Genomic DNA, 14370 nt, shown 5'->3' with positions numbered 1-14370 from the left:
TAGACTTAAATAACACTAAGATAGATGCAACTTAATAAGCAAATGCCTCTAAAATAAAAATAAAAAATTAACAAATGCCTTTAAAATAATAACAAAATTAACAATAAAATAAGTTTTATACAATATCCAAATAATAATAACAAAATAGTAGCAACATAATAGTAAAATAGTAGCAAAATAGAGAGAAAACAACAAGAAAATAACATTCAAAAATAAAAAAAAATGCATATTTTTTTGTCCTTTAGTGAATTGGGACCGGACCGGGCCGAGCCATGGCCGGACAAGACCCAGGCTAAAAATACCTTACCCGAGGCCCGACCTATTTTTTAAACTGGTCTTATTTTTTTGTCCAAACTCATTTTTCGGGCCTATATTTTGACCCTCTCACATTTCAGGCGGATCTTCGAGCCGGGCCGAGTAAACCGGCCCATGAACACCTCTAATTCTAAATATACAAATAGTATAACCTTTAAATTTTAAATATTTAATTAAAAATAAACCAAATTAATCTTCAGTTAAGATCCAAGTCATGGCATATTTTTACATATTCCTATATTATTTATATAGGAATTAAGATGGAAGAAAGGTTTGAAATTGAGGAGACGGCGGTGGTTCAATATTTTTATAATTTTATACTTCTTAATTTTTTAAAATTTAATTTTATATATTTTTAATTTTTAAATTTTCAAAAATTTAATTAATTGTCTGACATGAAATTTATGTGTTATTCTACTTGTATGTCACATCAAAACAGTTCCTAAATATTAAATTTTTCTCAATTCGTACAAATTAAAGACTAAAAGGAGAAGAAATTAAATAAAATTAAAATAATTTTTTGTAAAGTTGGAAGGAAAATAGATTATTATATCTTTATTTTAAATTATGACAAAAGAAGAAAAAAAAGGGTTTGAATTAATGAATGATGTTCTATGCATGGGGATGAAGGAAAGCAAAGAACATTTAGATTTTTCAAAGGATTTGCCCCTTCTTTGATATAAAGTAGAAAAGAAAAAAAAAAAAAAACTTTGCTTCTGTTCATGGTTTTGGTAGCAAGTATTCTCTCTTTCTATTCTATAAACAAGCAACAGAATCCAAGATTGTGGCGCCAACCAAAGCCCATATTCGAGAGTATTTGTTTGGTTTCTCGTTGAATTTAGATGCATGATTTGGTCATTGCCAGTTTTGGCCCCATTCCCCGACATTATTCCCCTTTTCTGACTTTCCTTCATGCAGTTGCAGTAGCACCATTTCCTTTTCTGTGAATTTGCTAATGAAAATGGAAGGAGATACACTTGCAGACAAGTAAGAGTCCCTGTTCCCCCAATAAGACTTGGTTCAAAAGGGTCTAAATTGACGTCCACCACTACCATTTAAGCTCACGTGAAGTGAAACCCTTTTCAGCTTACCTTCACAACACACCAAAACCAAGCTTCCCTCTCATCATCTCTTATAAGAACCTTCACCAGGAACTGATAAACCCCACTTTCTTTTTATATGCTATTGTTTTTTTTTTTTAATTTTGCCCCTCTCTTTTCTTCGTCTAGCTTTTTAACTTCACTATCATTTCTCTGAAAAATGACCCTTCTTTCTTCCGATCAATCTCCTTCTTGTCATGTCTTTAAGTCATGTCTACCCTTTCTTTTTGTAGCCTTGTTGTTTCAGTTTCAAACTGGTTTCTCTGCTTTGATAATGAGCTTGAAGAACCATCCTGGCCACCCTCAACATCGAAGGCCAATGTTCCAAACGAACCAAAGCACTTGTGCATTGTTTGTAGGCACTTGGGTTCGCGATGATAGTTACCCATTGTACCAATATTCCAACTGTCCAATCATAGATGCAGAATTCAACTGCCAACTGTATGGAAGACCTGATTCTGATTACCTCAAATATCGATGGCAGCCTCTCAATTGTGTGCTTCCAAGGTAATTTTGGAGTACTTTTTTTTTTTATGTAAAGTGCATTGTAATTTGTTTTACTTTTACATTGAGGGATGATATTTGTCAGGTTCGATGGACTTGTGTTTCTATCGAAAATGAGAGGGAAAAACGTGATGTTTGTTGGTGATTCTCTGGGAAGGAATCAATGGGAGTCTCTGATTTGTATGATTTCAGCTTCAACACCCAAAATGCAGACTCAGATGATCAGAGGAGACCCTCTCTCCACCTTCAGGTTCCTTGTGAGTCTTATGAAAAAACCGCTTTTGCTCTTTATTCCTTAACTCTTTAAAATACAATCATTTGTTCTCACAATTCATGGTCAAAAAGCCATTTCAAGCACTCTGTTCCATATTTTAACCCCAAAAAAATGAATGTTTAGGGGTATGGTGAAGAGATGAAATCCTTTTTTGAGCCTGAAGGACCCAAAGTGAGCATTATGTTGCCAAAAAAGTTACCAGGGTCCAATTGGTTCGATTTGTGTTGGCAAATGACAATCTTTCGAATTTTAAGTATACCTTTAATAATTGAATCATTGTTTAATGATAAAATGCAGGAATATGGTTTATCCATATCATTTTACAGGGCTCCATATTTGGTGGACATAGACGTGGTACAAGGGACTAGAATTCTCAAGTTAGAGGGAATAGATGAAAATGGGAACGCCTGGAGAATGGCAGACTTGCTGGTATTTAACACAGGCCATTGGTGGACTCATAAAGGATCTCTCCAAGGGTAGGCCAAAAAGACAAAAAACTACAACCATTTTTCTCTGTTACTGGGCTATGTGCTTTGGTTAATTGAATAGCTTGAGGTGAAACTGGACAGGTGGGATTTAATTGAGTCAGGGGGAAAATATTACAAGGACATGGATCGTTTGGTTGCAATGGAGAAAGGGTTGAGAACATGGTCAAATTGGGTGGACACCTATGTCGACAGAACTAGAACCAGAGTCTTTTTCCAGTCTATTTCCCCCACGCATTACGAGTAACACTCTCCTTCTCTCTTAAATAATTGCATGGAAATTAATTAGAATATGGAGTGGACTCAATTCTTTGATTGATAATTATTGTTGTGTTGGAGTGAAAAACTAATAATTGGACTCCAAGAACTAGAAATTCGATCCAATGTGAGCTTAGATGAATTTAGTTTTTGTCTGCTAAGATTATCCCAACTCAATATTTAATATTGAAGACAGAGACTGTAGAGAAACAAAAAAATAAAATAGGGTAGGGTAGGGTAGGATAGGTTAAGCCAATGGCAACTTGTTGAAATTGCTATAATTATATAATAAATGTGACCATACAACTTGGAGTTACTAAACTAGATCGTGTCTGAAAAACTTTCGTATCACTTTCTCTGTATCTTTGTTGAATTCTCAATGCTTCTGGTATTATCTCTTGCAAGAAAGACTCTGTTAAAGAGTCTTGACGGATTTCTTTCATGTTTGCTAATATTAAAAACCAAACCGACAAAAACCACAAGAATTAGTTGATGATATGTTCTTCACTCGACCAGGCATCAATGGGAGAATTTTTTTTATTTATTTTTCCCGCATGATAGATGGTTGATGTTTTTTAGGTTTGCCCTCGATACGTTCTACCTTCGTCTTCCCATGTTTCATGAGATAGTCAAATTACTTTTTATTAATTAAAAGTGCTTAGTTGATTTTTACTGTTTTTTCTTTACAACCGTGTAACCTCGTGAAATAGTGAGCAGCCAAAGTATCTTTTTTTAGTCCCTTTAGTTGTCGGTGGGAAATGACCTTTTCTTTATCCTTACAAATTTCACTATAAAGTAACTAAAAAAGGTCTGCAAAAGGGCCATACATTGCCTGACTACAATTTTTTGTTTGACCACTGCCTCCGAGCACATGATGCATGAGTGTCCATAGTTTTCGATTTTTTTTAGTATTTTAAATTTGTTATATATCCGAACATGGATATAAAAGTTCTATGACAATGAGCTTGATGAAATGCCTTTGACAGTCCGAGTGAATGGGGTACCGGAGCAACTGCGACCGTAACGAAAAACTGTTACGGAGAAACAGCACCGATGACCGGAACTACGTATCCTGGCACATACCCTGACCAGATGAGAGTGGTGGACGAAGTCATTAGAGAAATGCACGTCCCTACATATTTGTTGGACATAACAATGCTGTCTGAGCTTAGGAAAGATGGGCACCCTTCAATCTACAGTGGTGACTTAAGCCCTACTCAGAGGGCTAACCCAGACCGCACAGCTGATTGTAGCCATTGGTGCCTCCCTGGATTGCCTGATACTTGGAATCAACTCTTTTATACTGTCTTGTTCTATTAAGTTGTATGTGCTTTTACTTCATTCTATAATTAGTTACTAATTTTGATAGGTTTGCAGAGGGTGCAAAACTGCACTTTACTAATATTGTGTCTTAATAAATGATATAATCATATGGTTCTTTCAAGTCAAATATGATATTATCTTCAAGAATTAGACCGATTCAATGCCCGATTCATCTAGTAGGGACAACATGTTTCTTCTCAAATTATTGCTTAGTTCCAAGTTATCTAACATTGCAGTCGTTAGAGGGCAAGATTTTTGTAAAGCGGAAGAACTGAAGCATTTTTGCAATTACACCAACAAAAGGGAAGATTCTCATTCATGATTAACTTCCACTACAAAATATTGATTACACACTTAACACAAAGAACCAATAGGTTGATGATAACAAAAGATGATGCAACGATCACAGAATCTCTTAGTACTCGTAAATATCACCTATATTATACAACAATGTATTCGGAAGTTTGATGGACATGCCACATCTCCTACGCATTTTATTAAATACTTCATACATTTGGACATGCCACAGCTCCTACTCATTTTATTAAATAATTCATACATTCTGTTGACTTCCAGTAGGCAGGCATTAACTCTTTATGGCAACTCCAGGAAAGTCCATCCGTGGTATACTATCAATAACCTTGGATGGCTTGTTGCTGAGGGGAGTCTCTGCGTCATAAGCTGAGAGATGAACCCCCAAGGCAGCCCGGCCTGAAGGGTCAAGGTTGTTTTTCCAGGCAGCGTCCCACTCAACAGCTTTAGCTGTGCTGCATGCCACACTAGCTCCTCCAGGGACAGTCAATCTTGCCGAGTTCTGTTAAACCAAGCCAAGGAAGATGATCACTTTAGCAATTAATGTGTTGACAAAAAGTTAGAAGCGTAAACGTATTCGAACTGTGAGATTCAGAAAATCACCTGAGGGAAAAACCTCTCAAAAATCATCCTGTAGTAATATGCTTCTTTTGTAGTTGGTGTGTTGTGAGGAAATATGAAAGAAGCATTGAACATCATCTTATCGGTCACCTGAAAGATTTTAATTGTTAAATTATGAACAATAAACTAAGCAAACGCATATAACAGAACCCACTGAAGAAAGATATTTTACATGTCGGGCAGCATGGGCCTTGAGACCATCGATCCAACTATAACCAACACCATCACTGAACTGTTCTTTTTGTCTGTAGAGGATATGCTGCAGGGCATCATATAGGACATGTTAGTTTAGCTTCATAGTTGACAAATATGAAAGACAAGAAATGATGTTTGACGACCTTTGGCAGATAGGGATACTCTTCATCATCGAAGGCCCTTCTTAGAACCCACTTCTCGATGCGTCCTTCATCTTTTTTGATCTGATTCATAAACAAAGAACTATCTGTCATGAGTCTGTAAATCTCAACCATGAATGAATAAACCCAAGCAATTCCAGGAACAATAAGAAAAAAGATGCTTGTTTACATACCATCTTCGCTTCAGGGTCTATAGACATGGCAACATTGATAAATTCTTTGTCTAAGAAGGGGACTCGTGCCTCTAATCCCCATGCTGATGTTGCTTTGTTAGCTCTCAGGCAATCATATTGGTGAAGGGCCTTGATCTGAACAAAAAGGTATCAAAACAGACCAGTTTTCGTTATATCCTTATGTTCCAACTCCCCTACTCATAAGTGAAGTGTTGAATAAGATGATCTATTACCTTGCGGCATGTCTCCCGGTGGAATTCATCCTTATCTGGTGCCTTGTGGAAGTACAGGTATCCACCAAAGATCTCATCAGAGCCTTCACCAGAGATAACCATCTTCACACCTAGTGACTTGATCTTTCTTGACATCAAGAACATAGGAGTGCTTGCCCTGATTGTGGTGACGTCATATGTTTCGATGTGGTAGATGACATCTTCGATGGCATCGATTCCATCCTGCCGCATTAGAGAGTAGTTTAGCTTGTTACAGGATTATTAGACCCTAAATTCTTGAATAGAATATGCTACAAAAATGTTTGAGTCAATACTTGAACAGTGAAATGAAATTCATGATGGACGGTGCCCAGATAGTCTGCAACCTCCTTTGCTGCCTTCAAATCTGGTGAACCCTGCAGAGAAATTGACAATCAAGTTTTAAGAACCATTTAAATCCTTCAGAACATTAAAGTTTCATCATATACTTTACGATTTACCTCTAAGCCAACGCAGAAAGAATGGAGCTGAGCTCCCCACTGTTTGGCAGCCTTGGTACCAGCCAAATAACGAGCAGTGATAGAAGCAACCAATGATGAATCAAGGCCTCCAGAAAGCAAAACTCCGAAAGGCACATCAGTCATCAGTCTTTTGGTCACCGCCTGTAAACATATTTGATACAACTTGTAAGCTGAAACTACTGAAAAATATATATTTCTTTCTTTAGTCCAAAAAGTATCAAGTGTTTATTGGGTGGCAAGTCATCAGTCTTACATTTTCAAAGGCACGTCTAAGAACTAGGGGATCATATGGAACGGATGGAATGGCCTCAGAGAACCAAGGTGGATTGTACCACCTTCTAAATCCTCCTGATTTGCTAGAGTACAAGTGGCCAGGGGGAAAGCTTTCAAAGTGTTCACAGTCATCATTCAACCCTTTCAATTCAGACGATATCCAAACCGAACCTGATTATAACAATTAGAAAAGGAATTAGCAAAAATCAGTTTCAACCCAAATTACTTGCAACTGAAAGAAAAACCAAGATCTAATACCATCAAGTCCCCAGCCAATATAGAGGGAGGTAACACCAATAGCATCGCGTGCGACGACGAAGCTGTTGTCACGGGTATCCAGCAGCACAAATGAGAAGATTCCATCCAACATGTCCACAAAGTCTTCACCATACTCCTCATACTATCATATAGGTCAAGTACTTATTAGGCAATCATTCACAAAACAAAATAGAAACTTGAGACCAAAAAATTTAGCTCTATCCATGGAGACTCACCAGATGGGCAATAACATCACAGTCACTGCCAGTCCTGAACTTGTGGTGGGCCAACTTCTTCCTTAGTTCTTCATGGTTGTAAATCTCTCCATTGACCTGATTTTCAGCACAGAATTAAGCAATCAGGCAGCCTCAAGTGTTGGAAAAGTTAAATGAGTGGTCATATAGGGTATAAATGGAGAAATAGTAAATCAAAAGAAGCAGAGAGAGAGGGGCTTACAGTGACAACAATAGACTTGTCTTCATTAAAGAGAGGTTGGTCACCGGAAGCAGGATCAATGATGGCAAGGCGTTGATGGGCCAAATAACAGTCTCCATGTTGGTAGAGGCCACTCCAGTCAGGACCACGGTGCTTCAGCCTGTTGGTAAACCATCATCAACGTGGACAATCACTAACTCATTAACCAATAAATTCAATTCAATTTATTAGACTTTTATTTCCATTGGCTGATTGAACTAACATCTTGAAACATGGACTCTCCCACTTTATTTTTTTTCTTTTGTCCATTTAAATCGTTTCCAAGTTGCAGAGTATCTATGCTTCAAAACACCCGGCTTAGCTTAAAGATGATGAAGAATTCAAGACCAAGTTTTAAGGTTATTAAATTTCATCAGAACCATGTCTTTTCTGGCTCATCTTTGACGGTAACAAATAAATGTTACTTAAAACGCCGATAGGTCCGGTACGAGGAACCAAAACACAAATACTTAATTGTTTGGAACGTTCGGTACGAGTAATATTCTCTGATTATTTAGTAGGAATGAAATATCACTTTAATTAAAAAATAAAAAATATATTTATTAAAATTTATATTTTCAGAATTTTATAATTTGTTTATATTATTATAATGTTTTATTTGAAAATATCTATATAAGTCTATTGATAAATTTTGAAAGAAAAATAATTATTGCCTGGGTAAATTTTATTTTGATCACAAATTTTCAACTTCATCAAGGAAAATTTGAAGTTATGGGCTATTTAGTTCTTATTGTATACAAATTTTGTCATTTAATTCTATATCTAAAAAATTTAATAAATTTAGTCTTAAAACATTTACGAAGTTTTTAATTTAATCCTAATTCCAAAATAAAACCTACCCAGTAATTTACCCTTACGGCTTAATGGAACGATGAAACCATTTATCGACAATATTTGGAAGGAAAAAAAAATGATAGAAGCCATTTTATTATTCGGTGGCTTCTCTCATTACTTTTCCATTCTAAAGAATCCATTTTTTGTGAAGAAAACGCTTTGTACACCATAAAAACTCTTTCTCAATCCTCTAAACCATCAAAATTAGCTAAAAACGAAAGAAAGATGACTTGCCTACGGGAAAGTTCCAGCACTCGAACCCTTTTTGCCTGAGAATCATCAGAACAGCCCAAAACAGCTAAAATCCCACACATTTTCTTTTTAACAAGAACTAAGCAAAATGGAAGGGCAGTTTTTGAAGAAAACAAAGAACAGAAAGAAAGAGGAAGAAGATGAAAATGAAGATATCTGAAGGGGGAGTGTAAAAGGGGGAAGGCAAACACGTTGTTGTGTTTTCAAATATCATCACAACCTATTTATAGTTGCAAAATGTCTGGGGTACCTTTCAAACGGCGATGTTTCGTCGCTTCTTCGGGCCCACCTATCCCATCATGCCATGTCTTCCAACATGTTTTCTTTCTACTCTCTCCCTTTCCCCCTCCATCACCACTGGGGCTTTATCCGCTTCCGTTGCTGACACATCACCTCTACTTTCTCAAAATTTTTCTCCACTATCCGGGAATGACTCTCCGAAAGCGCAACCCTGTTCAGACTCGAGTTTTCTTAAGTTTTGAATTAAAAATAAAATCAAATATTTGAATATATCTAATTCATTTTTAAATTTATTATATTTAGAGTCCTTAAATTTTTAAAAATTTAATATAATATAAATAAATTTTAAAATAAATTTATAGAGGAAAAATCTCAAAATTATATATTAACAATAATTTAATATGTCATTATATACATAAATTTTAATTTGTATAATTTTATACGTTAAATTTTAATTTAATCCTATACTTAAAAGGTATTAATACAATTATTAATATAATATCATTTTATATTTATATATTACATATATAAATAATTATATTTATTTAATATAAAAATAAATTAATATATTTATTTATTATTAAATTAAAATTTACCTATAGAATTAAAAAAAAAAAATTTAGGCAGATTAGGAACACAGGATTGACTGCCATCCCATCCGTCCCGAAAACAGCAATTTCTACAATATATCTAATCTTCCACATGTCATCAACTGAACGGATGTGGGTTGATTTAAATATACATAGTTTTGGCGATGGAACCAATGCCGTTGATCCATTTGATTTAAGAAATGATGAAGGATTATTATGTAAATTGACTGAATATATAAAATAATTAATAGTAATACAAAAACGTAACTCTCCAAGTAATTATATTTTAATCCCATTGTATTAAAAGTCTAAGTTACATAATCCAAACAATTATTGAGAAAGAGGTGAACGAATCATCGCGTATCAATAAGAAAAATAAAACAACATGACAAAGGGTTAAAAACTTTGTAAAAAATAAATAAATTTTGTTATTTTGGTCTATTCCTTTTTTTTTTTTTTGTCTGCTTTTATTTCTTGTTGAAATAATCGATCAATGGTTGAAGAAGACGTTAAAATTCATTTACTTTGTGTATGTTTTTTTATCACAATAATTATCATCCTTGATTAATAATTTAGTCACAAAGTGCAAGTGGAAAAGAATAGAATTGACAATAAATATATAATACAACAATCAAAATCAAAGTTTATGGGAATCTTGTATTTTTCCTATGATTGGAGTGAACTATGTTAAAGTAATTAGGTTTTTTTTTTTATTAATTCATAAGTTTAGTGAAACCCATAGTGAATTTGTATTTGTATAATTGATCCCACAATAATTGAGTTTATAAATTTTAATAACCACTCCAAATAAAGACAAACTAACCTAACAATAATAAGGTAATCAAGCAAAAGTTGTACCATCCTTAAAATCAAATTTATCTTCAATAACAAGTAATAGTTTAGTGTGATAGTAAGGTACATTACACTCTTAAAAGGAGGATTTAGATTCGAATATTACAGAATGTTTTATTGAGAGACGGACCCTGAATATAGACTATAAAACAGACAGACATGTTGATTTAATTTGTGAGATCTACCCAATATTCAAAAACTAGGTAATAAATTCCTTTGATTTAATCTCACATGAATATCAAGCAAGGTACTCAATACCACACTTATAGATGCACCGCTTTTTTTTACTGAAGTTGGGTACCAGTATTAGTTTGTTTCGGTGTACCATTTAAGATTTATTGATTTTTGAAAAATATTTAATATATAAAATATTAAATATGTCAAAATGTTTTAGATCAAATGATTTCAAATATAAAAATTAATTGATTATATAAAATACTCATAAATAAAATTCACAAATAAAATATCATCATTTAACAAATCTAAAGTAAACAAGAAAAAAAATCTCACACATTATACAACATAATTATCCACAACATTATTTTAAAAAACTACAATAAAATCATCCCATACTAAATATATAAAATGAAAGTTTAATAAAACATACATAAAAAGTTGTGTTCATGTAGCATTTAGAAATTTTGTCTACTTTGAATTTTAAAGTTGGAAAATAAATAATGATTTTATCTATTTTTAACATTATTTATGCACCGATCATACACAATATTTCAGTCGGTGTAACTAAAATTAATTGAAATAAATTAATATAATTAATACAGATCAAAATTTATTCCAATAATAATAATAATCATTTCAATTTATTACTTGAATGAGGCACATCCATCAATAACTGAAAGGTAAACTAAAATTCTTGTTTTTGCATCTATTATTGAATTCATATTATATTTATTATACTGTATGAAAAACTGAATTACTATAATGAGAGGGACTATATAAGTGGAGCACTTGACCTTATGTTCTTGGTACAGAAATTCAACAAATGTGTGCCATAGTTTTCTTTCTCGGGATAATGAGGTTTTGATATATATTGGGATGGGATGTTGCCATCAAACTCAAGATTTGGAATGATGTAACTTCAATTTCCTAGACAATTATTTCAATAGAAAATCAGTATCCTTTCTTCCCAACATTAGACAAGATTTCTTCTAATTAAGGATGAAATTGCTTATGGCATGATGGAAAACAAAAGCCTTTCACCAATTTTTTGAAACATTAGATTGAAGTTTCCAATATAAAATAATATTTATATCAATCCTATTGATATAATTTATAAGACATGCGTGATAATCTAATTTTTAAGAAAATAATTTTAGAGTTAAATTGAGTTTAAATTACTATAATAAATTATACAAAATACAAAATGAAATGAGACATAGGGGAAAAAATGCAGAAGTTTGTACTAGTTATTCAAGCTGCTTTTTTTTTTTTTCTTTTGTCACAAAAAGGACACACACCTTAAGCAAAATTAAATAACCCTTCTAGGAAAAGGAACTCCTACGACATCCGTCATTAACAGTTTAATGACATCTTCGGGTGGTTTTTCATATATGACAAGCCTTTTGTTGCTATGCATTCTCTCTTTTGATCATCCAATCTGCAACAAAGTTCTTTTGTCTAGGTACAAAATTTAGATCCCTAACCCACTATTTGCTCAAATACGATTGTATCACTCGAATAATACAAAAGAGACTATGTTTATCATCCACCCCTTTCTTGATCTTTTCGACTGAGTAGACAAATCATGTTCAATTTTAATAATAATCCCTTAGATCAAGCAATCACAATGCCATGATAAATTCCCCAAAGCTTAGCAAGATCAATACTACAATTGCTACAAGCACTATGAAATCCAGTAATCCAATATCCATGTGGATCTCTGATGACCCTCCCGCACAAGCAATTTTATTCTGTTGATCCCAACTCCTATCATGGTTCATCTTAACCCATCCTTTATTGGTCCCTTCCACAAAATTTCTTTCCTTGGCCATGTAGGAGTTGCTTCCACAATAAACCCAGATTCATTGAGGTTGTTACACAATTTAGCAACCTTGGCATCAATAGGGTTATTCACATTAGTAAAACAATATTTATCTCTCAAGCTTTTATATTTTCCATCACACAACATCAAAGATGGACAATCATATCCAGTTATCAAGCATTTTACCTCGTTGCGTATGCAAATACAATTTCCACCAGTTATTTACCTCGTATAGATAAAAGGGCCGGAAAAGACCCTGAGCGGTGGGTCTAGTGGGTCCCTAGGGTTGAATACAACAAAACTAGGGTTTTAATGAAACTAGGGGTTTTAGTTAGAGCTCCATTTTTAGTTAATCAAACTTCTTATTTCTTAATAAAATTCTATTTCTTTTGAGGAAAGAAATGATACATTAAATGACACAAAAATAATAAGGTTGTGATATTTAAACATGAATGTTTCAGTATTTATATAAAATAAATTGTTAACATGTAAGATTTATATAAATTTATAGTAATTTGGACAAATACAAAGACTATCATGGACAAAAAAAATATTGTTTTTTTATTGGGTCACTATAACACATTATGCATAATATTTAATGAATTTCAACATCAACATTAATATACAAAATTCAATCCAAAATGAATCACAGAATATAGTACACAAAATACGAAATAAATTAAGCGAATACACAAAAACAATATAGATAATATAATTAAGACACATATGAGAAAATAATATGAATACAACAAGAATACTTCAGCATGTAAAAGATATATTTCTTTTAAAGGACGAACGTATATAAATACATGAAAATAACATTACAAACATATTTCTTTTTTCCTTTCCTAATTCTTTTAGACAAATATTAAAATTATACATAAACTTTTATCCAGGTCGCAATGTTGTATAGAACTTTAATTTTATGCAATTTTATACAAGAAATTTTATATGATTCAGTTTTACATTGATATATTCAATACACAAACAATTATATTAATGCAATATGAAAATAATTGTATTCATTCTTTTAAATGTGTACAATTGAATCAAATCAAAACTTCACGTATATATATGAATTACGATTCAAGTTTCATGTATATAATTATACCAAATAAAAATTTATATATCAAATTGTACATTAGAACAAAATTCATGTAATTTAATATTTATTTTTCATTAAAAAAGTCAATTCCTTAAATAACCCCTTCAACCCTTTTAATACCCAATCTTAATTATCCAATGCAAGTGCATCCAAAATTGAAATTGAGCCTTCTCCTTATTTGGGAACAGTTATAGATATGTTCCAAAAGCAGGAATAATATACCTTATGGTCAATAAATTATTATTGAGCCAAAGTATCAAAGTAAATAAAAAAAATATAAATCCCAAAATGAATCTAGGTTAAAAATTATTTCTATGTTATTTCCTTTCTCGTCTTTTCAATTACATAAAAGTGAAATGATGCATTGAGTTACCAAAAGTCATTTAATTTGTACTAAAATAAAATTGAGGAAAAGAAATCTCTAAGAGCCGTCCAAAAGCCAGAGGAGGAAAAAAAATGAGTAAATTGTTGTCCTAAGTTTGGTGGAAAAGTCGTTTAATTTGGCGTCTTAAAACTTGGCATCCATGTTACTTGTATAAGCTTCATGGCCATTAAACACTTTCCTTTTAAAAACTTGAAAATAAGAAAAACATTATTTAGTTGCAGTCTCCTTTTGTTGGCTCTAAATAATTGTATTAGTTGCAGAAATTTAAAAAAAAAAAAACATTAATTAATACGAAAAGTTGGGTAGGCAAGGAAATTAAGCATAAGAATTAAGAAAGAAGATCTTTTTGGCCTTGTTTGAAAATAAAGAAGCATGAAATGATGTTCACCAATGAATATTATGCTCTCTTGAAAGGTCAAAATTCGAAGCCCAAACTTTTTATTTTTCCTCGTCAAGTTCCATGTGGCTTTTGGAGTGTTCTTAGAGATTTCTTTTTCTCATTTTTTTTTAGAACGAATTAAATGACTTTTGGTAACTCAATGCATCATTTCACTTTTATGTATTGGAAAGACGAGGAAGAAAATAACACAAAGATTAGAAGGTGAATGAAAATTCTACTTTTAAATTTGATAA

At 32.7% G+C, this 14370-nt stretch overlaps 2 protein-coding genes across 3 annotated transcripts; one reads left to right on the top strand and one right to left on the bottom strand.

Annotated features, from left to right (window-relative positions):
• Positions 1-949: 949 nt before the first annotated feature.
• Positions 950-4883, top strand: LOC108452186 (protein PMR5-like). The gene is made up of 5 exons (XM_017749955.2): positions 950-1922; positions 2005-2176; positions 2491-2669; positions 2763-2921; positions 3923-4883. Exons 1-5 carry the CDS (start codon positions 1576-1578, stop codon positions 4254-4256), a joined length of 1191 nt encoding a protein of 396 aa, XP_017605444.1. The 5' UTR covers positions 950-1575; the 3' UTR covers positions 4257-4883.
• On the bottom strand, positions 4539-8791 carry LOC108450011 (asparagine synthetase [glutamine-hydrolyzing] 1). 2 transcript variants are annotated; one of them, XM_017747425.2, is made up of 13 exons: positions 8549-8791; positions 7442-7580; positions 7222-7317; positions 6986-7127; positions 6708-6898; positions 6434-6595; positions 6269-6349; positions 5955-6176; positions 5722-5856; positions 5531-5611; positions 5365-5451; positions 5175-5282; positions 4539-5073 (listed from the first exon to the last, which is right to left on the bottom strand). In XM_017747425.2, the coding sequence occupies exons 1-13, from the start codon at positions 8626-8628 to the stop codon at positions 4846-4848; spliced, it is 1752 nt and encodes a 583-aa protein (XP_017602914.1). In that variant the 5' UTR covers positions 8629-8791; the 3' UTR covers positions 4539-4845. The 2 variants fall into 2 exon arrangements, with proteins under 2 accessions (XP_017602914.1, XP_052874956.1); XM_053018996.1 differs by lacking the exon at positions 8549-8791 and adding an exon at positions 7683-7959.
• Positions 8792-14370: the final 5579 nt, after the last annotated feature.

This window comes from Gossypium arboreum, chromosome 9, assembly GCF_025698485.1.
Source record: "Gossypium arboreum isolate Shixiya-1 chromosome 9, ASM2569848v2, whole genome shotgun sequence".
Lineage (NCBI taxonomy): Eukaryota > Viridiplantae > Streptophyta > Magnoliopsida > Malvales > Malvaceae > Gossypium > Gossypium arboreum.
The sequence above is the reverse complement of the archived record's forward strand: the minus strand, read 5'-3'. Positions and strand labels throughout refer to the sequence as shown.

Bases quoted from the DNA above. Each gene is read 5' to 3' on its own strand.
- LOC108452186 (XM_017749955.2), top strand. From the start codon at position 1,576: ATGACCCTTCTTTCTTCCGATCAATCTCCTTCTTGTCATGTCTTTAAG. The intron at 1,923-2,004 runs GTAATTTTGGAG...GATATTTGTCAG, and splicing joins CTCAATTGTGTGCTTCCAAG to GTTCGATGGACTTGTGTTTC. The intron at 2,922-3,922 runs GTAACACTCTCC...TGCCTTTGACAG, and splicing joins ATTTCCCCCACGCATTACGA to TCCGAGTGAATGGGGTACCG.
- LOC108450011 (XM_017747425.2), bottom strand. From the start codon at position 8,628: ATGTGTGGGATTTTAGCTGTTTTGGGCTGTTCTGATGATTCTCAGGCA. The intron at 7,318-7,441 runs GTAAGCCCCTCT...GCTGAAAATCAG, and splicing joins ACAAGTCTATTGTTGTCACT to GTCAATGGAGAGATTTACAA. The intron at 5,857-5,954 runs GTAATAGATCAT...CTTTTTGTTCAG, and splicing joins ACCGGGAGACATGCCGCAAG to ATCAAGGCCCTTCACCAATA.